Here is a 27,009-nt window from a genome sequence, read left to right on the forward strand (position 1 = left end):
TTCAACACAAACTTTATTTAATTCATTTGATTTCTTTTTTCCAACAGCAAAATGGCAAATAAATAATAGGATGTGCTCATGTTATCAGGCAGACCTCATACAAAGAGGGAGTGGAGGAGCTACAGCAGCCATTTGCTTTCTTTATCTATGTATCCACAAATCTGCATGTGTGATCAAGTATGATTCAAGAATCAGTTCAAAACAGCAAAGGCATGTTTAGAATAACCAAAAGGCAACATGTGACAATCTGTGAGGAACACTGAAGTTGGGTCTGTGCGATCCTCTCTATGTTGACAAATTTGGAAAACGGCTTCAGTCTGAAGGCAAGCATGGCACACTGTGTGCTCCTCTGACTCAGGGTTTACACTGCTGCCTTGTTTGACTGCTCTACCACAGTACTGTTGACATGCACATCACATCTCCAGATGCAGAATTGCCTGGTTTTCTGTACACATATCTCATGATCACAGCAAGGCTATAAACCTTGAAGTGGTTTTTATAGGTAACACCGTCACTATTTTAAACCTGTATTATGAACCCTATTATCTGCTGCTCACAGTCTACATTTTCCATATGTGCTACAGGTTGAAAAACTCACAACTTCTCTTAGCCCCTCATTGCAGCTACCCGTCTTGCCTAATTTTTGGTTTACTTCAAAAACACAAAATCTAACCAAATATTTTTGGTCGAGTTTCTAGAGCAAATAATTTAGTACACTTGGAATAAAAAAGTCAATATTGACGACCTTACTTCTTAAAAACCATTCGAAAATTTACTAGTTTTGTCTCATTTCAAGTGTACTCAGATGTTGGCACTACAAACCAGACTAAAAATACTTGGGGGAATTTAGGAATGTTTCTGTGTTTAATGCAGGAGGAGTCATTAAAAATGCTTGCTGTTATTCTTTTCGTTCCAGTCAGAGCAGCAGTGGGACGCTAAAGAGCGTTATGATAACCTAGTTGGAGTGCTGCCAGCCTGATGTAGATATGGTGATATTGGTGTAGCCATTCATGCTCAAATTCTCAGTTGACCATCACGGTGGTGCTGCTGCTACCACACTCCTTCACTCTGGACCCTGATATGTTGCCATGGCATCACAGAAACAACACAATCACATCACAGAAGCCTTGTGCTATTTAAAACAGTTTTTTGCTCCATCTTAATGAGACGCGCATTGCTCCTGCTCTCTTCAAGTCCAGAAAAACAATCTGACTTCTGGTTTATAATATTTATAATATCTCTATTTTGTATTAGTCTGATGTAAGGTGTGACCTTACGTGACAATGAATCCAAATTTCTCTCACCCACATAAGACATAATTCTGTTGGAATGCTTGAGACACGATAAACCATGGAAGGAAAAAGCTCTACTTTTACTAGTGTGTTTACACTCCAACCACTTCTCCACGCATACTGGGAAAGCTTGAATCTTTCATAGTCCTGTTTGAAATCAGCTGCCTTACTTGGGCAGAAATAACATTTTCCTGTTGCGATCAATTTTTCAAATACAGCGACAACTAAACATTAATTTACTCTGTTATGCAAGCATTTTCTTTACACTCCTGAAAGTTGCTTTCAATAACTGTAAGAAAACTCAGGAGATTAAACAAATGTGTCTTGTGTTTCTTTAAATTATGTAAGTTCTCTAATAAAACTTGTCAGGTCAGACACGGTCATTATACAAGAAGAATGCTTCTGAGTTTTTACCAACCTACTCACATTTGCCCGAAAAAGACCTTGCGCTTTCTGTGTCAGAACGTTCTGTTGTCCCACGATCAGGCGGAGCCACAGTCGGACTGTGGGTGGGAGACAAAATAAACCAAGACAAGAAATCCAAACAACGTGGAGACAAAAGGAAAATGAACAAAAACGTTAACTGCCTCCTGACCTGCAGGATACACAAAGTCAACGTTGGAGGAAGCTTAATTATTAAGTTAAAATGAATATAATTAAAATAAAGCAATTTTATGAAGCAGCAGACATGAATATATTTATATCAGAGTTCAACACCTGCTCTGTTTCATACCTCTCATATGCAAGAATAAAAATTTCACTGAAAAAGATTTTTTTTTTTTGGAATTAAAAAAAAATCAGTTGCCAAGATCAGAATCTGCAGATTTCCTCATCAGCACTTGACTCGTAACACAATCATAAAGCTATTTCTATGGTTCAATTAAGTCATTGAGAGCTCAGAAACATTATGATTCTGTGACTGCAGGTGAAGGAGTGAGAAGTAGCAGAGAGAGCTACTGAGTCAACTGGTGATCTGCTGCTCCCGGTTGTTATTTTCCACCATACATTCTCTCAATATCGTCTTTGTAATGAGTCTTCAGCTCCTTGCGTTTGAGCTTGAACGCGTCGGTCACCAACCCCGTCTCAGGCGTCCAGGGGTCTGGGCTCAGGCAGATCTTGCGAGGAATCTCAAAGCGCTCCAGTTGGGCTACATTGAAAGGAAGATCATGTTAGCTCGCAACCTGGTTAGGTCCAGCCCTTATCGGAGGAAGTCTTCAGGTTGCTCTCACCTGTCAGTGCAGCCTCAGTGATGACCTTAAGAACCAGCTCCTCCATGGCCTTACTGTTGCACAGCTCCTCCCATGACCCACGGATACTGTACTGGCCAGCCAGAGCCAGCAGCTGCTTCTGATTGGGCACCACAAAGCCAATCACGTATGTTTCATCACTGCAAAGCAGAAGGGTCACATGAAACAGAGTTGAAGGGAGATGGAAAAAACCCCCACAACAAACGAAAAAGGCCTTCAGCAACAGTATAGTGGGCCAAATAAAGTGATGGAACCACAAAGATATGCATGCATGTGCATTATTCCAGTGAATATGTAACCTTATAAGGAGCTGGGAGCCACACATGCCTGAATTGAATGTGAACAAATTGTTGAAACTTCAAAATCTAAAGGCAACATTGTTACAGAGCTTAATACACACTGAAGCAACAGAAATATGCTCAGAATCAGAGAAGCTAATCATCATGTTCCTGTTGTGCTTTGCAAAACTATTCAGACCCTCTAACTTTTTCATGTTTTGTCACCCAAAACTAAAAACTTCAATGCAGTTCATGGTTACTCTGCTACTCTAGGGTAAAATCTGTGTTTGATTTTATTTTAGTAGAAATTCAGTTGTTCACTGAAAGCCTCGTCACTGTTAAACAGACAGCATTATGAAGGCAAAGGATCACAACATTTAACGGCCTAGTTAAGGTCCACTTTTAACTCTCTGTCTCAAAACATAAAAAGTTGCTCTCAGATGGTCCCCACCCAATCTGACTGACTCTATACCACCTGCAATGACAATCACCAAAAAATGCAGATGCACTTTCACTGTATATTAATTAAAATATCAAAACTGGCATGTGATATCTTATGACCTGTGATATTTTGATCAATTTATTATTTTATTACAATAATGTTTTTATTAACACTATAATGTTTCATCAACACAAACCTGTTGGCATAAACACAAATGTTGTCAACCAGAGGGCAGTTCTTCAGCGCGGCCTCCACCTTTCCCAGGGAGACGTACTCTCCTGCCTGCAGCTTCACCAGGTCCTTCTTACGATCTGGAGCGCAGCACAGGGAGCAGCTTGTAAGATGTGCACAAAGAAACTGAGAGGTATGGGTCAAATTAACAAATAATTTGAACATTCTTGGCAGAATAATGAAATCTGATTGGTTAAAAGCTTTACCACCGCTCCTCTAACTGTGGTGGTAAAGCTATAAAGTATGTGTTCAGTTCTTTTATAAGGAGAGTCTAATCAATTCCTCGTCTTCGCCGTACTCCCCAACTGTCAGGCATGACTTCTCACCAATAATCTTGAGACATCCATCTTCATGAATCTCTCCAATGTCCCCAGTGTAGAACCACCGCTGGCCGTTTTCATCGACAAAAAAGTCCTCCTGTTTTTTTGCCTCGCAGTTGTAATATCCCATGGTGATATTAGGTCCACCAACAAGAATCTCTCCCCTGGGATGAGGCTTGTCAGTACTCCGGTAACCGCCTAAGGACAAGGTGAAAAGTCAGCAGATTTGACATCAGGACTGTTTGAGGCAAAACATTTCCTATGACAGTGATGAAGATCATGCTAGCTTTAAATTTTCATTTTGTTTGGCGTGCAAAGAGAGCAGTAAACTCCAGTTGATGCACATCGAGATTTAGCAGAGCACCATAAAAATAAGTTATGAACCCTGACATAAAATGATGAAAGTGGGAAGAGAAGTGCGCTGTGGCTTCCTTATAAGGTTTTGGAAAGACTGCAGGGAGCTTTCCTACAAGACTAACAGCCAAACCAACCTTGTAAATTTGGAAAGGAGTGCTGGAGAGACTGATAGTATAATACAATCTGCGTAAAAGACAGGATGGACGATAAAGAATCATAAGGACAGTCTTGTCAGTCCCTCTTACCTTCCACCCAGTCTTTGAGCTTGATCTCACAGCAAACCAGCGGCCCTCCCACTCTACCAGTGCTGTAATCCCAGTCTGGAATAGACAACAGGCAAACAAACATAATCAGAAAGCCAACAAGCATCAAAGTCCTGCATTTATTGCCATGGCAACAAGACCTCACTTGCCATGGAAACCTCCTCCCAAAGGAGCTGTTACAGTGTAGTGCTTTCCTGACTCAGATGACCACAGATAATTGGAGTGGCAGTGGGCTGCTTTGTTGATTTAGTCTTCCTGGGAAAGCCTGATGAAATGTATGTGCTGAAAACCAAAACACTGCTGTTTCTTTGAGAACAGATCTGATGTATAACTGGTTATGGAAATTAAAGAGAGTTATTTTGTGTTTATATGAACCTTTGAGATATGTCTGGATTTTCACAAACAGGATGGACATTTTAGCACTAAAAACCTAAGAAAACATCAACCCTTTCACTGCAGCTCCAGATCGTACTAGGTCCAGTGTTTTGTTTTCTCTTGTCAGTATAGAGTATCTGTTGAAAAGAATTTAGCTTTTATGAAATAGTGACAGAAAAAAATACATCTGCAGAATGTTGCATCTGTAGTTCACCGCTAACTGCATAGAAGAAACTGTAATGAACAGCAATAAAATGTTTTAAATCAGAGCATTTTCTTCTGCTAGAGTGATCTAGTTAAAGTCCAATGGAGAATATGTTGCAGAACTGTTGATCATTTGGTGTAACTTTATGAGTAAATGGTTGCAAGTCCTTATGTTGGACTTATTCCACCTGGTTAAGATCCCGTCAGTGTCCTCTGATTATAGACATCAAGCCATCACTGACCCTGAGTGATCAGTTGTAGCTGATCTAAAGTAATAAGAACCCATTTTCCAAAGGTCAATATAAGAAAAATATATGTAATATGAGAATATAACCTTTGCCAGTCATCTACCAGAATAAACCATGAACACTAAGATGAGAACTTATTAAGCTAATTACAAGGCACTGTGTGGAATGCAAGCAGTCGGAGCAGAATATGAAGAGAAACTTAATGTTTTTATACGTTTTATACATTTGTGCCTTGTTACATAACTTCAAAAGAATAATTTAGCTTGAGAGTGGAAGTTATCTTCCGAGGTAAGGGAAGAACAAACCCTCATATCCCCTCTGTGTTGTTCTATTTCATAACAAATGCTTAACAGATCTAAAGTAATATGAGGTAAATGTGTGAATAAACAGTTTGGACACCAAAAGTCACTTCAGCTTACATTCGCATATCGTCCCTGCACCACAGGTCTCTGTCAGGCCATATCCCTGACCCACTGGGCAACATAAACACACATTCATGAAACGCTGTGTGGCGGCAGAAAGTGGAGCTCCGCCTGATAACAAGACTCGTGTTCGACCCCCGAGCAGAGAACGAACTTTCCTGAACACAAGCCTGTTGAAAACAGAAAGTAAAAAGCTCATTGATCTCTGCTGACATTAAACTTACATTTCCAACAACTTTCAGCGGGACTAGAAATCAACACCTCTGCTACTCACCTGTCACACAGTGGTGTGCTGTGTCCTTTTGAAAGCTGTTCCAGTTTGTAGTTATATGCTAAAATGAAGAGAGTTCGCTGGAAACTGTTCATCTCCTCCACCTTAGTCATCACATTCTTGTAGATGCGATCCATAATTTCCTGTATTTACGAGACAGCAAGGAGGGGAAAGAAATAAAAGAGACAATATAAAGCAGCACAACGAGAAATTGCAACAAGACCCAAAAGTCCAGTTTTATATTGAGTCCAGGTTTTCATCCTGTTTATGCACAGATAGCAGCCAACAGAACATTTTGTTCCCTCCTTACATTAATTATGCAGGAGAAACTTTGTAGGCTAGTTATTGTAATGCTTCAGATATGGTCATGATATATATTATGCTACATTGCTACAAGTTAAAATGAAAAAAATTAAGCTGTAGACAGTTTGTGTCGTTATAGCAGCAGTATTTCTTTTTAAACAGGAAAGCCAATGAATGCTTGCTTTTTTTTCTTCCACATACAATGCTTTAAGATACTTATTCTGTCTCTGGGCTTTTTTGCAAAAATAACTGGGTCCCTCAGTGGATGAGAAATAGTATCCACTGATCACGAGAAAAAGAGAACAAACAAAGTTTCAAGAGAGAATTGTAAAATTAAAATCATGAGAACTTAAGTGTTTTTCTAGCACTGACTAACCTCAACCTAAGTCATAAAGTTTTACAACCTGACCAAATTGTTAACGAAGTAATATTTAAGAAATGATGAAAGGATAAATTGCACTCTTTAGGAAAAGGTTTGAGGTCTTAGAAGCAATTGTTCAATTTGACGAGTCAACAGTATTTGCATATTAAATGTGTGTGTAGCTGCCATGTCTGGAGCAGAAACCACATGGGAAAATCGGTGGCATCATAAATGGATGAATGTATGTGTCAGGCAGCTGCCACAGATTAATGAGATGTCATCATTAGGACTTGGCAGATTTTTATGTGCGTCTCAGAGTGGGATGCATGTGCCCAGGTTGTCGCATTGTGCAACTGCATGGCTTGCTGTTCAAATGTAAATCACACATGCCCGATGGTGAAACCCATCTTGATTCACAAGTTGACCTGAGGAGAACACATGGAGCGAGAATTGTTGTGCTGCTCAACAAGCATTACAGAAGCCCATGACATCTGTACTTTTCATTTAAAGATGTGTTGGACTCTTTACATCTAATGACATCTTGTGAGGAATCTCAATAACGGACATAAACCAAAATCAGAGCTTCACAATCCAAAACCAAACAAATCGTCAAATTAATCAAGAACAGGTGGGATTGTGATCACTGCTTAATTCTGCACAGCTACTGATGATCACTTTCTGCAGATTTCTCCACTCCATATATTTTTTAAAAGGACATTGCTTTCATTCAAAAATACAACATTATTTTGCAACAATGGCTGAGACTGATTTGTTTGAATGTTTTTTGACCCACCCAAAGGTCAGTACAACAGTACAGACCTCAAGATGGTAAAAACACAAGAAAAACCTGTTTATTTAAACTATTACTACTTGTTTTTTAGCCAAGGGGATAGCTTAGGGAGCTTAAGATAGCTTGAGAAGTCCAAAAAAAGTGCCCTTTTAGTGAAATGGTAAAGAAACAGTAGTGTCCCGAAAAGAAGTTCACAGAGTAATTGGGGGAAAGGATACCAATAAAAAGCAATAAAAAGCAGCTGGTCCTGGTGGTTGTTTACATGTGTGTGTACAGCTAAGGAATTGAGAGAGGAAGTAGATGCAGGATCCATGCAGTGGCTAGTTGTCGTAACACAGCAAACAGTTTGGATGTGTGTGCGTGCCGTGGGGAAAACCACATGGGGCTTTCTCACGTTCTGTTTACAGATGTGAACGCTTCCATAGACTGGGACCCTGTGGCCTTTACACCACAACCGCTGGGATATGCGGGCTGGTGGGATGCGTCCTCCTGACATGAGAGAGAGGGTGATGCAGTACAACAGCAAAATGGATTCACCAAAATGGATGGTCAGCTTTAAATAAGATAAGATGAGAAATTCAAGCAAACAACATGAGGGTCAATTTTTTTCCTGTCCTCATGCAGTTTGGTATTTCATCCATCATATGAGTAAAAATGTGTATTTAACAGCAGCTCCACTCATTTATTCTTTTATATGTAAAACACTGAAAGACCCTTAATGCAAGGTTTTGCTTTTAATCCACATTGCGTTCCCCATAGATCTTTATCTTAACATAAACATTCTATCTAAACGACAATATACTTAACTAGTATATTACCTTTTATAAGACTTAACCAAACTAGTCATGCTCATTGAGAAGCACATGAAACGTAAACAAGTATCCACAGTCATTCTTAATATAAAATATTTAACTCGATAAATAATGAAAGGAATTAACTCTACATTCGAATCAATTTTGATTTCATTTGCTTCTTCACTCTGAGTTAAATGTAGGTTTTCATAACACTGCTCCTGCTCCTTGTTTTCCTTTCTGTCTCCGTACATTTTGTTCAGTTCAATGGTTTAATCAACATTTTTTTCTTCAGAAGAATCTTAAAAATCTTACCAACAATATCATCTGGTATCTTAAAACTGCTTTGTTAATCACTGCAAGTCTCTCGGCACATGGGAATTTATGACATTTGTTCAAGCCAGAGAAAACAGTTCACTAGCATAATTAGTGCAATTCTTCAAATGTTGAAAGAAGTGCAGCAAATTTGATTAATTGAATAATAAAATGTACCAAAGCAAAGCATCACTGACTATAATAGGTTTCAGACTATTTACGTCATGTTTAGATAGACCCAGCAGATTCAGGCCAGCAGGGCTTTGGACACTAATATTTCTCTGTGGGTTAATGAACAAAGTCTGAGAGAAATCAGAACTTCTTGTCCATGAAGTCAAACTTAATCAATAATTTCAGGAAGAGTAAATAAAGGGGTCCTCCAAAAAACGTAAGGCTTCCCATGTATGGAGCCAGATTCATGACATACCGGGACGGCTGCCATCAGAGTGGGCTTTAGGACACTGGTGTCTCCCCTGCTTCCTTTCTTGATCTTGGTTGACTGAGGAAAAAACAAATCCAGAAATGTTACAATAGGACCTGATCACAGTAGATTTACTGAGTCTGAGCTAAAACAAGGCGAGCATTTAGCTCCATGGATACTTTTTTTGAATAGCAGTGTTTTGTTTTTTTATCAGAGATGTTTCTTATTATATATTCTTATTTTCAAAATGCATTGATTTACATGAATACATATGTATGTCTCTGAAATCAAGTTTTCTTAAAATGTGACTGTTTCTTACAGGTTAAAAAGCTGAAAAACATCCAACTCTCAATGGGAATAAAAACAAATATTTATTGTGAATATTTAGGCGAGTCTTTCAGCTTTTTTTTTAAAGCAAAGGTTGAGCGCTGTCATGGAAACAAACAGCAAGCCGCAGTTCTTGAAAAGTAACACGTCTTATTAAAGCCTATCTAATTAAAGCCTATTAATAAGAAAGAAAATGATTTGCATTTGGTTTATTCACATATCTGAGCTGCGATGCACAAGCCATTTATTTAGCACATGATGGGAGAAACTTTAATGAGGACCCTTTTGACGAGCTAGAATGTTGATTTTCATAGCTTTAATTATAATGAGATGGTTGTTATAATCTGTTACATCTAGCTTTGCACAGAAGGTTGTCGTAAAAGTGCAGTCTACATCAGTATCAAACAAAGCAAATATATAACTAGTGTAAAATCAACCCCTAATTTAGCATTGCATTTTGCTTAATGCTAAAAAAAGAACATTTTCCATCATTGAGTGATGCAGGTTACTTCATCATTAGTGCTAGATGGTGTTACCTGGTCAGCAAGTGTTTGAGGTGAGGAATAGCCAATTCGGCAGCCATGACAAATGCAGACAAGCTCTGCACACAACTCAAGCACATGAGCAAGAGGGAGGTACCCGATGTAGGTATCCTCTTCACTGTAAACACAGAGACAGTGTTCTCCTTTAGAAAGTGATGTTAATTAAAGAAACTGACTTCATTAAGTCATTTAAAGTAAACATATTCAAAGTCAATTGTGAATTCTCACATACTGCTTTGTCTTACTAATGAAATGGCAAATCTAGTAGTGAATCTATTCAAAGCTTTTTTCTTCTATGAACTCGGGCTGACAGATATGACTAAAAAATTGATCACGACATAAGTATTCCATATATGTCAATATGTTATTGATATTGACCATATGATAATTATTTTTTAGTTTTTATGTTTTAAATATTTGAAATACTCCTAAAACGGTGGCATGACCTTACCTGTTTTATCCAGTTGTTTGTTTTTTCATTATTATTATTTTTAAGCAGTTATAAGGCATGGCAGTGAAACATGAAACTGCTGTTGTGCAGGTTACTCAGCAGGTTGTTTAGATGTTCAAGGTGAGGTGCAGGATTGGTTTATTCCCACACACAGTGTTTCACATGCACAGCAAAAAAAAAAAAAATATTTTTTTGACTTCATGCAAACTTTAAGCAAGACTTTATAAAAACGTTTTTCTTCGCCATGTTTTTTTTCTGCTGTTGTTTCTTTAAGGCTTGACTATTAATTGTTGTCGTGTTGGCTGTTTATTTGGTGAATAAATTTTTTTTACAGTGTGCCAAAAAATGTTAAACCAATGTATTTTCCTTCTTCTTCACAGCTATGCAGTACTTTCTGTTTGTTCTTCACGTAAAATCTTAATAAAATACATTGATGTTTGTGGTTGTGATGTGACAAATGGGGAAAAGTTCACGGGGTAGGTTCAACTTTGCAAAGTGCTGTACATGATTTGAATCAGGAGGGCGTTATCACTGCAAATTTATTTTATTTTCATACAAAAATGTCTATGATATTGAGAATGTAAACTCTTTAATCTTTATACACTTAAGTCTGACTCCCTTTCACCAGATTGTTCCTCCATTCGCCTCCATTTCCTCTGGACTCCTATCAGTCCCAGGAGAAAATACTTGGTTTATCTTTTATTGTAAACAATAGAGCTGCAACATAGTTCTGGTTGCTGAATAGTTTTTTTTTCTCCAGCATACCTCTTTAAAATAAGCAACTGCAATATGTCAACGGTGGCATTTGCTACGTGTTTAGTAGATCAACGGTTAGATTCCCGATCTTGGTGTTTTGAAAAATAACTTGTTTTATCATTGAAAATATTACTTCCAATAATTACCAATAATTTCTATTCCAGCAACTCAACTGAATTATTTAAATATATTTCAGAATTGATAATCAGTAAATCTGCATTTCTGATTCCTGATCTGCTAAATGACGTATGATAGTAGATCATGATAGTATTAGTACCTCAGGTTGGGTATCCTCTCTGCCATCCCTGTAATGCTGGCGATGATGTTGCTATGGGAGATCATGACGCCCTTTGGAATGCCTGTGGAACCACTGGTGTACATGATGACTGCAATGTCTGAAGACAGAGGCTGCTTACGCTCAAATGTTGCTGCAATGACAGTGGAAACACAGGAACATGACAGATTTGTATTATGAAACAGTGACTATGTGTGAAACATTATTTAAATCATCCTTTTTAATTCAAACCATCAACTAACCCCTGGAAGATAGCCACATTTAGCAAGAAAAACAGCTTTCTCCACACAAATCAGAGCTTGTCTAACTGTGGAACAAACTGTATTTGTACTTTCTTCTTGCTCATTTGAGATAAAATCAAGTCCAGAGAACTTGCCAGAGATTCTGAGTAGAGTTGATTAATGGCTTCCTCCTTGTGAGCAGCAGTCTCCTGTTCCATTTAAGGATGCAAGAGATTGTGTTCAAAGACTTTACTGATCATCCTCCTAACTGTCTGAGCAGACTTAGCGCCATCTCACTTATCCTTTTTTTGTCCTTCTTTTTATCTCTGTGATGATTTTTTTTGTCACATCTCTGCCGACTTAACCACCTTCAATCTTCTATTAGTTTCACTCAACAGTCTGTCCACAGCAACTGTATTAAGTATTTCTTTTTTCTGATCTAATCATTTGGTGTTAAATTCTGTATTATTATCAACATATTCATTCACTAAATTGTGAGTAAAATCTAGTTGTTTCTGCATTCTTGTCAAATGCATACAAAAATATTTAGATCTTAAAAGAACAAAAAAACTTGATTAGTTTTAGCACACTAACATATTATATGAATAGAAACTTTGTGGGTGAAAAAATGTATGCATGCAATTCAAAAACATCAAAAAACATTTAGGAGATAACGTCTTACAATTCTAATTGTCAATAAATACATAAATCTTGAATTTTTTTATTTTATTTAAGTAATGTCATGAAACTGTTTTTTTCCATATCTCTTTATCTGCAAAGTTTAATGTAAATCAAAATAAAAAGCTAAGTTGTCAAACAATCAAAGAGAGGACAAACATAAAAGAAGTATCAAAAAGCAACAACCATCTTTCTTCTTACTCCCATCATCAACATCTGATGTCATGTGAAGTTAACAGCGCTGTGTGTAAACATGACTCTCCCCCAGATCCCAGTGTTCCCAACTCCCTTTCTAGTCCTACCTCTTTCTCCCTTCATCTGTCCATGACAGTAGCAGCTGGTCATGTTGTGGGTCAGCTGGCTCAAAGGGCTTCAATAAAAGCCGAGCAGGGTGAGGGAAAGGGTGGGGAGGCAATGAGTCTCACATCCATCCGCTAGTACAGGACATATGGTATCAAACTGAATCTGACACAGATGTCAGGACTTCCTCATTCACATGACCTCACATGACTTCTACCAGTTCACCCGCACCCCAATGCCCATTAGAAACCCCATGGTGTTTCATGTGTTACATGAGCAACCGCGTCTGTAAATTGTCAAGATATTTTGAAAATGTTACCCAAGCAATGCAGATTAGAGGGATTAAGAAGGATATGCAGAAGTTTTTAGATGGGTAACATTATATATTTGTAGAGAAAACTTTTTCATATTGTTTAACGCACTGGAAACTTGTTAAGACGCCTTTTTAGGAACAAGATCTCCATAAGACAAAAAGCCCTCGTTTTACTAGTTTGGTGGATGAAGTTTAACAGTTTGAAGCAGCTTCATGTTGTTCCTTGGAATGAATCATGTTTACACATCTGTACGAGGAATAGAGTAGAATAGACTAGACTAGAATAGAATAGAAATAACCTTTATTGTCTGCTAGTAGGACAATTCAGTCAAATCATGCAGATTCACAGAAAAGTGTGCAGAAATCCATATTTGCTATGACTTTAAAGTCTTTTTTTTGTCAAAAATTATGAATTTTGTGGACCGTGATTGATTTGTTGAAACAATAAAAAGGAAAAAAAAAAACATCCATAAGGTGAGTACTTTTTTATAAACACTGTACACAATCACACGGTGTACCTTTATCTGGTCTGGCTCCCAGCTTCTGAACAGTGGCCATGTTGCAGATGCTGATGCCCCGTGGAAAGCCGGGCCATGTGGTTGGTGTGTTGTCCACTACGAAGATGTGTTGCAGCCGCGGAACTTCAGCTAAGATCGCCTGACACACACATACAAAGCAACAACAAAGAAATGCAACAACATAACTATAAAAGCTCAAAGGTCCGCTCCAATACACCACCAATATTACTTCAATTTAGTAATTTCTGCACAAAGCAGTGAAGCAAATTCTTAGACAAAGATTAAAGGATCTGTGATTAGAAACATATGCAGATATGGAATAATTGCCACTATTTATAATTTTTGAAAATATCAATATCCGCATTGCAGAGTTACACAGCAAAATCGGAATAGCAGTACATGCTGCTTGCTGTAGTTCTGCTCTGTCACAAGGTGTCACTGCAACTAAGCCCAAACTGAAGCCCTATATCAGTCATCATCACTGTCATAGAGGCTTTATTCCTATGTGTTATGAGATCTAATAAAAATGTTCTCATCTCTTGAAGCTCTAACCTTCAGTCTGGTCTCCAGGAGCTCTCTGCTGGTGATAATGTGGGTGACTTGAGCCTCATTCAGCCCATGAGCGATGGCTGGACCTCCCAGGGTGGAGTACAATGTAACCACTGAAACATAAATGAACACCTAAAAAGTTAAACTGACCAAAAAACAGTAAGCACACTTAAATCAGCTAAACAAATGAAGGAAGTTTATGTATCTTCAGCACTTTCAGAAAGTGCATGTGGACCAATGCAGAAATAAAACCCTTGACTGGAAGATACGTGACGATGCACAATGTACGTGCGCTGAGTCAACAGAGCTCAGAGGATTTGATTTGACCTCTTGCCGTCTAGAAGCAACTGAGCTGAAGGACCACAAGCTCCCACTGTCTGATAAGCAGTCTGTTGTTTAGTGTATGTGTGAGGGGGCCTGATGTCTTAACTAAGAGCACACATAAGACAGAATAATGGAATTAGCTGATGGCTCATGCCCCGTATGTGTCTTCATGACCGCAGTCGCCTAACAGTGCAACTCAAAAATCTGCATACCCTATTTTTGTAATGTAAATAAAGAGAAGTTGAAAAATAATATTTATTAATAATATTTTTTACACATATTATGTGACATATATGCTGTACAAATGAGATGAAAAACTAATTAATCTGTAGGAGGGAAGAGATAGGAAAAACGTATGCGATAAGAAAGATGCTTAGTTTTTTTCACTAAAACTTTGTCAAATCATTATTTGAGGCAGCTTAAGTACCAAACCTTTTTGATTAGAGCGTGTCAACTTGTTTTGAAACATCTGCCTCCTCTGCCTTACAAAACAATTCAAATCATTTTTGGAGTCTTGTTAGAATCCACCAAAACATATATTTATCTTTCATAACGTAATTTTTTTCTGATTTGGAAGGATACTTTGACCTTCTGAGATGAGTGAATATAAAATCCTCTTATGGTTTTTCACTGAAAACTAATGATTTTTGTATATAAACAAAAACAAAATATAATTCAAAATGTTCTATAAATCATTTATAGATAACTTGCAAAGGATGACAGAATTGGTGAGAGGAATCCAGGCTCTGTTAGAGAGAGGAGAGAGCAGCAGCTTGTAAAGTCTGTCAATAATATCAGAACAATATCAGTTAAATTATTACTTTAACTCTGGCTTCTCCCCCAGCTGGGGAGAAGGAGACAAAAGAAGAAAATTGAAAGCAAAAGAGTAAAAGTGATTGGAGGAATCAACAGAAGACATAGAGGAAGTCAGTCTGACACACTGTAATACTCTCTAACCCTGTGTCCCTCCTCTGACACGCAGCAGTTTGGGAGGCAGAACTTTCTGACTTCACATTTTTGCGTCATGGAGTCTTCTGCTTCCTGCGCTGTTACTTCGCCTGTGTCTGTGTGTATGTTTGCATGTGTGTCTGAACGAAGGCCGTGACACCTCCAGCCGTGAGATCTAAACACTCAAATGGACCCCAGATTAACATGGTTGCTCACAACCACACACCACTTAGAAAATTCTTGTAATGCAGGAAGCAAACAGCAAGAAACATAGAAGCACACACTGCAAATCAGAGCTCAGTAAGATCTCAAGTATGCAAAACTGATTTTCTCCTTTTTTTAAGCTGTGCATGTCTTGCAGGCTGTATGTCGGCCGTTTAACACATGTGTGGAATGCACACACACAGACACACACACACACACATCCAGTGACTGAGTTCACTGGGGGCATTGGCTGACTCCGTGGTGCCTCTGTCAACATCAGATGCTCACGTAGGCCCTCTCACCCCCGTTCTGACGCCATCACCCCTCACTTGCCTTGTCCTGTTTTCTCCCCACTGTTGCTCTTTCCGACCCTTGACTCCTCTCTGTTCTCCTCGCCATGTATTATAGACTGCCTCTGGCTTTTTCCACAGTCCCTGCGTTTGTTTGTAAAGAGAGCAGGGTCCTTTACAAAGATGCTTTCTGTCCTCATACAGACACCATATTTTAAAGGAAGCATGACAGTTTAATGGAGCCTAAACCACAGTGCATGGACAAAATGAAAGTCACTTTGTGGACAATCAAAACAATTTAATGAAGTGCTGCTAACACATAAACTGAGCACATAAACTAAAAGGCACATTATTCTTTAATACAGAACATATTAAAGAATAAATCTGCCCAGCGTCCCTAAGGGGAGAAATTCACTGAGTGAAAAAGTTTCTTATTTTAAAAAAAAATGGAACCAAATGTTAAATGATTACTTAACCTGACAAAACAAACCATTTCCGGTTACTAAAGAAATTATTGTGTTTGGACATTTATAGGATTTTGCATCTATGCAGTATAGCCACAGCTGTCCGAGCCAGGCTGCTATACAATCAGCACCAACTTACCACCACCAGCTGGTCAGGACATACATATTCATCTGTTTTTATGCTAAAGATTAATTCTACTAAACATTTGCAAAGGATGAAAGAACCATGTATTATTTTTTTCTGCTGCCCATTTAAGCACTACTTTGTCCTGCTCTATAACAAAAAACCCCACAAAATTTCAATGAGGTTTTTGATTGCAGGGTGAACAGATAAGTTCAAGGAGTATGAGTGCTTTTGTGAGGCACTGTACATTCTAGAGACTCTGTGTTTAAAAAGTTACTTAGAGGAAGAAATATATGAGAGAGCGCGCAAAAGAGGAAAAGTAGAATATTTATGTAACAGTGAAACAGAAAGGACAGACTGGTCTCCTACTGTTTCAGCTGGGCCACTGATGTTATATTCTTTGCAGTGGAAACAATAACATGTGCAGATGTACAACCACACAAACGCAACAGAGTTCAGATGCTGTACTCTGGAAAGCTGGTAAGTGAACACAAGAGAAAATACAGATACTCTGAAAATGTTAGTTAAAGGATTCTCAATGTGAGTAAAAATGAAACTCTATTGGCAGGTGCTCATTGTTTGGTTTGGACTCATTTTAATTCATTAAAGCCAAAACCTAATTCAAACTCAAACATCATTAAATTGATAAGAACAGAGGGAGGGGGAACACATACAAAAAAAATAGAAACAGTAGATTCACTTCTTTACTTTTTAGACAGTTTGGATAATTGTCTTTACATTCTTAAATGCACAGAAAAGAGTTTTTCTTCTTGTTTAACATTCAAAACTGAAACTAAGCAAAAATAAATAAATGTGACTGTCTAAACATTATCGGGGGGAAAGGAAAACAAGACACACTATGATCATTAGAGAATAAACTATTTCATTATTGTGTTAAAAAAAGTTGTAGTAGAAACAAGAGCAATTCAATAAAGTAGATTATTACTGAAAAGCTATTTTAAACTTTATTACTAAGTGAAACATATTATATAGGTTAATTACACACAGATGGATGTTTTTAAGCCCAATAAAAGTTCATTTTAAAAACAGAAATGAGGGCTTAATGAAAAGCATATTTAATACTTGTTTAAAGTTATTGTTTTCAAAAGGTGTTTTTAATATGACCGTAGAATAAACCTTTACATTTCTCCATTTTAACCATCAGTGAGTAGATTTTTCAATCTTGAAACCTGGAATTACATTTATGACATCTTCCAGGTAAGGCTAATTTACAATGAAGGTAAGTTATCTCTAAAACATCTGATAACATTGGTATTTTTTGTTTTAGAAATAAAAACCTTATGACTTACTGAAATCTCAGCATTCAGAGTGGACTTACATGGGAAGTTGTACGCAAAGCAGGCCTGGGCAGCTATCAGCCACTCCGCTCGGGTCTCACAAAAGATAGCAATGTTGGTTTTCGGCCGCTGACCCAAAGATGCCAAACCACTGCCCAGTTGAGTTGCTGCTGTCAGAGCCTCTTTATAGGAGAGCCAGCGGTACTCTCCAAGGACTACCTGCAGGTACCATACATGGAAGCAACAATGGAAAGTAATGAAAAGTTACACTGTGTTAAACTCCACACAGCATAGGCAAATTAAATGTAACACATTGCATAAGACATAAAATATCTCAGACATAAAATTGACAGCAAATTCCTCCTAATTCTGATAGTCTGTCCTTTAGAGTGGGGATTGAACAGGGTAAAAAAGCTAGCTAGTTTGCAGCTGTGCAGCCAAATCCCTAACCTTGAAGGAACAAAAACTGGGTCAGATAGTCACCTTTCAACATGACACCGACCTCAAGGTTGCAGCTGAAACAACAATGCATGTAAGAGGTTTTGTTTAAAATGCTTTATTTATTTTTTTTTGTGTGTAAATATTTTTTCTTATTTAATATGCAGGTCTAAAATATATCTTTGACTTAAAGTAATGGGATTGGCAGAGTTTTCAGGAAACTGCAGAATGCAATTTACTGACAAAAATCAATGATCCAAAGATCAATAATGTATTTTTAATAAAGCTTTTAGATTCTGCATATTTCTATAAATTGAAATTTAAAAAAAAATTGTTTTATTTTATTTGATCTTTAAGAAAGTTTCAGCAAGTAAACTTGGAAAAAGCCATTCATTTGATAGGTGCTATTAACAGAAAAATTAAAGCCAAAATAGTTTCACTCTTTTTGCACCGAGTTATGTTCTTCCTCAAAAACTCACATTACAGAAGCAAACTATTTTGGATGACTAATCTTCTGTTTTCTGTTATCCCCATGCCCTTACTCTGGACATTGCCTTTAAATACTCACACTAAATGCTCACAGCAAACACCAGAGATTCCTGCAAGTTTAGTGAGGTTATACTGACTCCTTTTGGTTCATAAATGCTAGTGCAGAGACAGACAGAATGTTTACTCATTAGAACAGATTTACACTTGCTGGATGGATTCAATACTTGAGAAATAAATAGCTAAGGCATTTAGACTTGCAAAACCAAGTGAGTATTAGCTGGATTAAAAGGATCAGGCTGGTGGGATTAGTGTTGGAATTTAGGGGCAAATCCCTGAATGTCAAAGTTGGGAAACCTCTGATTTGTGCTCACTCCACTGCACACAAAAACAATATAAGTATGCCTCCTCACTAATTTCTCTTAATATTTTAAATTTCAGTATGAGCGACATTAACAACAACATGTTTGACATAGTAGAGCAGCAAAATCTGTGATCATCTCAATAGATTAAACAAAAACAAACATTGTGCAAGAGATACTGTCTGTTTAGGGAGTCTGTGCCTCTCAACTCACAATGTAAACAGTTTAGAGTTTCTTTATCACATAATTCGACTAAAATCCATAAGATAATATTTCACCTGTGTACTTTTAACAATTCAAACTCTGTTTCTCCCTGGCACCTCTCCTTGTAATCAACAACTCTGTTCACTTTTACATTTTCTTCCTGTCATGTCTGTTTTCAGCCATCCTTCTCAATACTAAATAAATGTACTACTTTATGTGTTACATACGCTGAAATAACCTGAGAGTTTTCCAACCCAATCTGCAGCTGGGACTTGTTCAATGAAAAATAAAAATTTAAGTTAATTACAGCTCTATTAATTACTACCTGAGGCCCTATATGAAGTCAGGGGTAACTAGCTGTGATAATGATTCTAATGAAACCTGAAGGACTGTCTGTACAGGATGGATGTTGAGCTGTCAACACTTCCTGCGTTTGTGTGAAGTTTTCCGCATCTGTGCTTGGTTTTTTCTGATACTCTGATTTCCTCTCCCCATCTAAAGTCGTTCATGTCTTCTTAATTTCTGTCTCTAACCTGATCTGAAGTGTCTGTCAGCGCTGAGCTAGTCTGTCTCTGGTTCCTCACAGTGACGGGCCATTGGCTGATTCAAAGTGCATCAGTGTCTTGCTGGAACATAATCTTTATCAAGGGGCTTTTAGACATGTCCATTATATGGATGAATAACATCCTCAATATGCATTAAAGTTCCCCAGTGTCAATCTAATAACCTGAATATCTGACTCAGGAGTTGAAGCAGAGGCACAGCTAAAAGTTGTGGACATGCTGCTGAAGTTTCAGAAAATAAAAACGAGCAATAAACCTTCAAGGTAAGTGGAGAAAACTTATGAGACGTTTGAATGTTTAAAAATCCAAAACTAAACCACGTTTTTGCATTTTACAGAGAAAAATAGTTCAATGTTTAATTCAGATTTAAAAACACAACTCAAAAAAGTTTTGATTAATATAAATGTGAAAGAAGAGGATGACTCCTCAGTACAGTTTTGAGATTTGCAACTTTAAATTGAGATGTTATCAGACAAATATATGGTTAAAAAAACTGAATTGCAACTATCTTTACATTTAATTTAATAAAATGTTTTTTCCATATACCTCCATCTACTTTCATTACGCTGCAATTTTAAGAAGTTACTGTTGCAACCACCTTCAGATTACCTTCTTGAACACCTTCCCGTTGCTCTGTCGCTCATCTTCCTCTGTAACCACTTCCCTCGTTCCAAGACAGTTTCTCTGCGGGAACCTCATGGCTGCGTACTCAAACATCTTATCCAGCGTATCCACTCCAGGGTGTAGCGATGAAAGGAGCCTTTTGGTGGCGCTGACTGCTCTGTAGGGTCCCTCTGAGCGTCCTAGAACTGAACAAGCCTTTGGTCTCTTGGCCCGTTCCTCCTCTGACCCGTAAAAATTCTCATGGGATCTGGAGATCCAGCTGAGGAGGTAGGAAGGCAGGAATATAATTGCAGTGTAGATCCACACCATTAGGTGGAAGAGGAGCAGAAGCATGGGATTCAGGTCCTCTTTGAGCCTCATTTTGGTGGAGATGAGGGATGACGAGGAGAGGAGGAAGACACTATTCCTGCTGTTGAAGTTCTCTAGCTTTTTGTTGTTAACTTTGACTTTTCTTTTAGAGTTTCAGATTCTTTTACTGGAAGATAATGTCCACTCAACCTGGAGAAAAAAAACATCAAAGATGATATTAATGCACAACTCAAGTAGTAAAAGGCTGTCTGGTTTTATTATTAAGTAGGTTTTAAAAAATCTTGACATAGACAAGATCTTCAGACATAAGACAATCATTCATACCATGTGCACACAATTATTAGAAAAATTGTGATTTTTACAATAAATTCAATCACTGAAGAACTATAGGGCAGTCAGTTAAACCAAAATAATAATAAGCCAGAATATTTAAGAAAGTAAAAGTGAGATTTTTTGCCTTGGAGTTTGGAGTCCTAGTGATTGAGGAAAGTACCTTCAACCTTGGGAAATGAAGTTTGATGGGAATTAATTTCTAGTTAATTACTACTACTTTCCATAGTATCAGTACCTACAGCTATCCTTCCCAAGCATTTGAGTAATCACTCTCATCTCAGTCCATAAAAGTCATGAAAAGGCCTGTCTCCAAATATCTCTTGGTATTCAGCTTATGTTTCATTCTGTGGTCATGTTTCACCCTGCAAATCATGGTCTTGATTCAAATGAAGCTTATTTTTGAAAAATATGCATGATATGATACTTGCCATGTAAATATGCAAACCGTTTACATCATGCAGTGATTGTAGAGTACAGATATATTAATTTTCACAAAGTTTGAAAAGTCTTTTTTTGTAAGGAGAAAAAACGCATCATTACAGTTACAGTATGTCGAGATGACCATTTGCACACTTCTATCCCGGCCTTGGTAAATGCTCTATCAGAAGCTGTGGCACCAGCCAATCTGTTCTAATGTATGCACTGTCTGCAACCAAGGTTACTGAGCAGAGATCATGGTGTTTTTCTCATTTCTTCAGCTTCATCCTCACTGGGGACAAAAACACAATCATTGGTTTTGAGTCTTGCTTTATTTGACTTTATCTGTAGGTAACATTTAATTAATCAGCACAAAAACATACTCTGCAACATTTGCATGAAGTATTCCTTCACTGATGGACACCAGCTGCTTATCAGTGTCACTCACCATGAACATCAAACCCAAAATAGATGAGTGAGAAAGTGAAAAAGGTTGAGAAGAGTAAGAAGATGTATTTAGGTTGTAAAATGTACCAGGTTTATAAATGCATATGTAGAAGATGCAGCGGCTTCCCATATATAGCCATTTTTGACCACTTCTGAAAGTTAATTTTTTCTAGTTATTTATTTATTTATTCATTTAAAGAGAGATAAATACAAAGGCATGCAACATGATTCTTTGACAATATATAGATACGTTTATTTTTTACTATGACCCATAAACACCCCGTCTCCCTGGAGGACCTGGGGAGCTGTCCATAGTCCTGAACAAAGACAATGGTTAACTTTACATCTTAAGGCTTGTGACCTACATTGCCTAGCAGACGCATAAATGGACCTTGAACTATTGGTACATTTTGTCATCTTACAATCACAAAATATAAGGAATTTCTTTGGGATTTTAAGTGCCAGACCAACACGAAGTGGTGAACAATTGTGAAGTGGAAGGAAAAAGATGTATGATTTTAAAAATGTTACAAATACAAGTCTCACAAGTAAGCTTTGCATTTGTTTCTTGATTGCATGAGTAAATACTTGTAGAATCACCTAATGCTACAGTTAAGGCTTCATCCTGTTTCGCATTTAACCATTATACACAACTCTTTATCATCACATTAAATCACAATAGGATACACTGATGTTCGTTGGATGTAATGTAGCAAAATTCAGAAAAAAAGCCCCAATGAATTCCAAAACATGAGTATTACCACTTTAAAGTCCCCAAGCAGTCCATTTTAAGAACAGTAATTCATTATTCATGAGGGAGCGGCTCATCTAGCTTCTCTGAAGTGTCACATTGTTTTCCAAAAAAAAAACTGCTCACTGACACATCCTGCCTCTGTCTCTCTCCTGCATACAGTCATCTTTCAAGTGTCTCTAAGGTTGGTACAGACAGATTTTATCATTGCTTTTCCATAATTCCATTATTTTGCAACTAGATGATTTTCAGTGAATCATAATGCCTTTTTACAGTTCAGATTCTTGAAGCAAGCATGTGCCTACTGAATCTCAGGAGCACAGAATTTACAACATTACCTCATCAGTGCTCAGTTTCTTTTTGTTCAGAAAGCATTTGTTAACCCAGAAAAGATGTTAATCTGAGACAATACAGAAAAGCTAAGCAGAGTTGACAAACTTTTTTTCACGTCTCTGAAAACCACAAACAAAACTGCTGAAGACCTGCTGTGAAAAATGAACCTCTTGAAACTGAAGGATAGCTTAATGTGCAACCAGCATTTATTTTACACCATAAAAACTCACTTGACTAAATCAAAGCAAAACAGAATAAATACATCTTCTACAAACTGGCTCCTTATTTAATACCTTGTCTCATAAGAGTTTAAAACTTTTTGAATAAACAAATGATAAAGTATTTGCAATAATAATTATTTTAGAATGTTAATTTTGTAAAGATGAAATTTCATTTTGCATTACAGATCCTTATAATAAGTAAGTGCAGCACTATTTAGTAAAAAAAAAAAAAAAAAACACTTAAACATGGTTGAAATTTTCCACCATTCATTTGTGCCTTGTAGTTGCTCAATGGCTGATTTTATGTAACTAACAGGAGCTTTGCAGTGAGCCTCCTTTCTCTGGATTAACTGAATAATATTGTGTTATGTTCTACGTAGTGGTGGGGAGAGCAGGCAGTGTGTGTGTGTGTGTGTGTGTGTGTGTGTGTGTGTGTGTGTGTGTGTGTGTGTGTGTGTGTGTGTGTGTGTGTGTGTGTTGGGGTGTGTGTGACGGCTTGTGCATGTGTATGTGTGAGAGGGAATCATTGCTTCCTTGAGAGAACGACTGAATGAGGTCTTTTGTGTGCAGACCTCCTGGTGCTGACACCCTCTCAGCTGAGCTGGGCAGGCGGATGTCTCGCAGAAACTTTGACATAGCCCTTGGAGAGAGGACGACGCAGTGACACAGTCTGTGTTTGCGCTTCTATGTAGGTGTGTGAAGAGAAAGAGGACTTTATGTGGGGTTAGTTTGTATGTGTAGGCATGGAGCATTGGTGTTGCAGGACAGATTTACTCTTTTGAAGTAATGACATAACCAAAAGCTTGCAAAACAACTTAACTGAGTTTGGAGGGATTTCATTTTAATTATTTAGATTGTGTGGATTAGACTGCAGCTTTACTCTACTTTTGTAAGCAGATTTTTTGTTCAAACTGTTGGCAGACATACAGGTCACAAACTTTCCTTTGCTACAAGCTTTCCAAAAGTTTCAGAACCTGATCTGGACATGTTATAAAACCATGTTAGATGTGTATTCATATTTAAAAGACGTAGGCGAATAAATAAAAAATGCTTCCACTTTTAAAATATTAACGTTAGATATGTTTTATAAAGTTACATCAGAACAGGCATGTCTTTTTTTCAGAGAAATCTACCATATAAGGAGAAAGAGTTTGCCTGTGTGATTTATATTCACATCAAACCATCCTAGAACAAACAAACTTCAAGCATTTCTGGCTCAGGCCAGTGCACACTGTCAAGCAGCTTGTGGTTTAAACTCACAGTCAGTGTTTTTTGGGGACAGTTTGGATTTGTTAAAGTAGGTGTGATTATAAAAATTTGAAACATTAGGGAGAGATGTGAGTATTGCTCAAAGTTCCAACCAATACATTTTAAAAGACAACTCCAGAACTAAACTCTCAAATCAACTGTTTGTGATTTTTTTTTAAATCGCACTTCCAAACTCACATTTTGTGCAACCAAGATTTTGAGGTTCTTTTAAAATTAACCTATTTTAGCTACACAACTGCTGTTTATGTTCAAGACTTCAAAAATGGCAGCCAAAACAACAACTTAAAATGTGTATGTTCAAACCAAAAAGTTAAAGTTTATGTAGCAGAGGAAACATATATTTCTATCTGAAACACACATGATCAACTGGAATCATATTGAAGTATATCACAAGTCAAAATATCAATAAGTCATATCAAAGCACAGTGTAAAAATGCTAACTTTAGCACTTTAGTTATTTTTTTAGTTTACTGTTGACTAACTGTATTTTTTGAGTTGTGAAACATATATAGAGGTGTCAAGTTGGTACAAAATGTTTTTTTTTTTAAGAAAAACAGATAATGAGATGTCTGAAACATGATGAGAAAGTTAAGTAGGATGCAAACCTCATAAGACATGAGTTGGTTATGGGGGACAGGGTTCTCTTTTAAAGTTACCCAGCAAAAATTTAACAGCAGTAATCTGAGTTATTTACACTCTCGTAAGAGAAAAATTGGGAGGTGGAAAGGGTTATTCATGTTCTTCATTCATTTATAAATGTCCCAATTTCACACTTAATATTTAGTTAGCATTTTTAATATTTAGTTTATAAATTAAATATGTGTGTCTTGTTTTGTTTTATTTTTGTGAACCAAAAATAAAACAATTACACATGATCACTGTGATCCGGTGATTTATTGTTTTACTTAAAGTTGTGACATCATGTGAATCTCAATCCTGCTCAGGTCTACTCACAACTCTAACACAGACCATGTAACAGGAATAAAATGTGTTATTCTTTTGCATTTTATAGCTCCTGATTTGGCAGTGATTTTAAATCGGCATCAGACTGGGACACTGTCTTGCAAGCACATGCAGATATATTAGGGGCAAGAAAAAAAAAAGATCTCCAATATAAATTATTCCTATTTTATCCACATCAGAAACTCTGCAAAGGTTCACACCTCAAGAAATATGAACTTGTGCGTTAAAGTTTTCTAAAGGTTGTGCTTTAACACCTCAGAGAGCCTAAACGCATGCGCGTGTGATTGAGATCCAATTACCACAGTGGTCTCAGCAGAGGGCCTCGGATGTTTCAGCTGGAACAACATCCAAAAGCACCGAGAAGCGTCATGCACATGCTTTTACTCACAACTTCCGGTGTTATGAATATAAAAATAAACAGCGGGTTGGGAATTGAAATAAATGCTCACGGTATCTATCTTGTTTAGTTCACCGACATAGTTGAAAATAAGAAAATCGCATTTGACACATAACGACGTAAGGTGAAGGACTTTATCTGTGTTTTGCTGTCGTCAATTATTGATAAGGCTGCCAAACCCGTTTTGCAGTGTGTCGCTCCCTCTAATATTCAAATGACATTCTCAGTTTGTTACATTACATGCGATTGAAGCTCAAACGAAGACATATGTATTAATATTTTCAAAAAGTATAACATGCGTTACTTTAATAGGTTTCTGTCATTTATTAGTAACTTGACGTAAGTCGACAAAATCAAGAGGAAACTCACCGGTGCAGGTTTCCTGTGCCCAGGCTTGAAACCGTTAACCCACTGGTTCTTTGCGTCGGTCTGTGGATGCTGTGAGCCCAGTGAGGTCGGAGAGTGCCCACGCGCGTTCGCGTTGTTGTATATGGAACGCGCGTGTGGATGGCAGGTCGCGTGGGGAGGAAGAAGGAGATAGGGAGGGGGGCTTCTCTCTGCTTTGTGATTGGACTCGTGAAGGTGGCGCGTGCGAGAGACCGACCAGCGATAGACAGAAGAAGGTCTCGAGGTGACTACACGGGTTACTGGCGGTCACAAGAAAGACAAGGCCATGCGCACGACAGTCACGCGCACGCGCAACTTGCGACTTTTTAAAATAATCATCCACAAATATGGTGTATGAGAGAGGCTACAGCAGCACACTGGCAGCTCGTTTAGATTGTTTTAGGGTTATTTAAGATAAACAAATAGATACATAAAGCTTATTTTATCTTTTTATGCGTTTTGTCGTTGACAGAGCCTGCCCGAGGAATAAATAAACTTTGGACTCTTTTTGCCTGCTTGCCTGGAAACTTCAGAATATGAATCAATACCAGTTATGTTGACAAACGTATCAGTTCAAGTTTCTTATACAGCCTGGAAAACCATCGGATTAAAATATTTTCTACTGGGATAAGAATGGAAAAGAAAGTGAATAGAAAAATGATTTTATTTCCAGAAGTAGCCTAATTGTTTCTTGTTTAACAATGTCATCCATCCATCCATCCATCCATCCATCCATCCATCCATCCATCCATCCATCCATCCATCCATCCATCCATCCATCCATCCATCCATCCATCCATTCATCCATCCATCCATCCATCGAAGCAGTTCTCCATTTCTCCACTTGTTCTACCTAAGAATAACAAACTATTTATTGTTGTCTTTTTTCCTTCTTCTCCTTTCAGAATTTTGAATTTAATTCTTTTTGGGAAAGGAAAGGGTGAATCAAAAGTATACTATAAATTGTTGACC

At 37.6% G+C, this 27,009-nt stretch overlaps 1 protein-coding gene across 1 annotated transcript; it reads right to left on the reverse strand.

The window, feature by feature from the left end:
* On the reverse strand, positions 1-26,182 carry acsl3a (acyl-CoA synthetase long chain family member 3a). Its single transcript, XM_055028970.1, has 15 exons — positions 26,020-26,182; positions 20,196-20,708; positions 17,575-17,752; positions 13,885-13,994; positions 13,333-13,471; positions 11,285-11,435; positions 9,795-9,918; positions 8,938-9,009; positions 5,954-6,093; positions 5,677-5,849; positions 4,413-4,487; positions 3,817-4,008; positions 3,456-3,570; positions 2,522-2,679; positions 1-2,439 (listed from the first exon to the last, which is right to left on the reverse strand). Exons 2-15 carry the CDS (start codon positions 20,568-20,570, stop codon positions 2,282-2,284), a joined length of 2,160 nt encoding a protein of 719 aa, XP_054884945.1. The 5' UTR covers positions 20,571-20,708; positions 26,020-26,182; the 3' UTR covers positions 1-2,281.
* Between the last annotated feature and the right edge of the window lie 827 nt (positions 26,183-27,009).

Source organism: Poeciliopsis prolifica, unplaced genomic scaffold (genome assembly GCF_027474105.1).
Source record: "Poeciliopsis prolifica strain line A6 unplaced genomic scaffold, Auburn_PproV2 SCAFFOLD004, whole genome shotgun sequence".
NCBI lineage: Eukaryota > Metazoa > Chordata > Actinopteri > Cyprinodontiformes > Poeciliidae > Poeciliopsis > Poeciliopsis prolifica.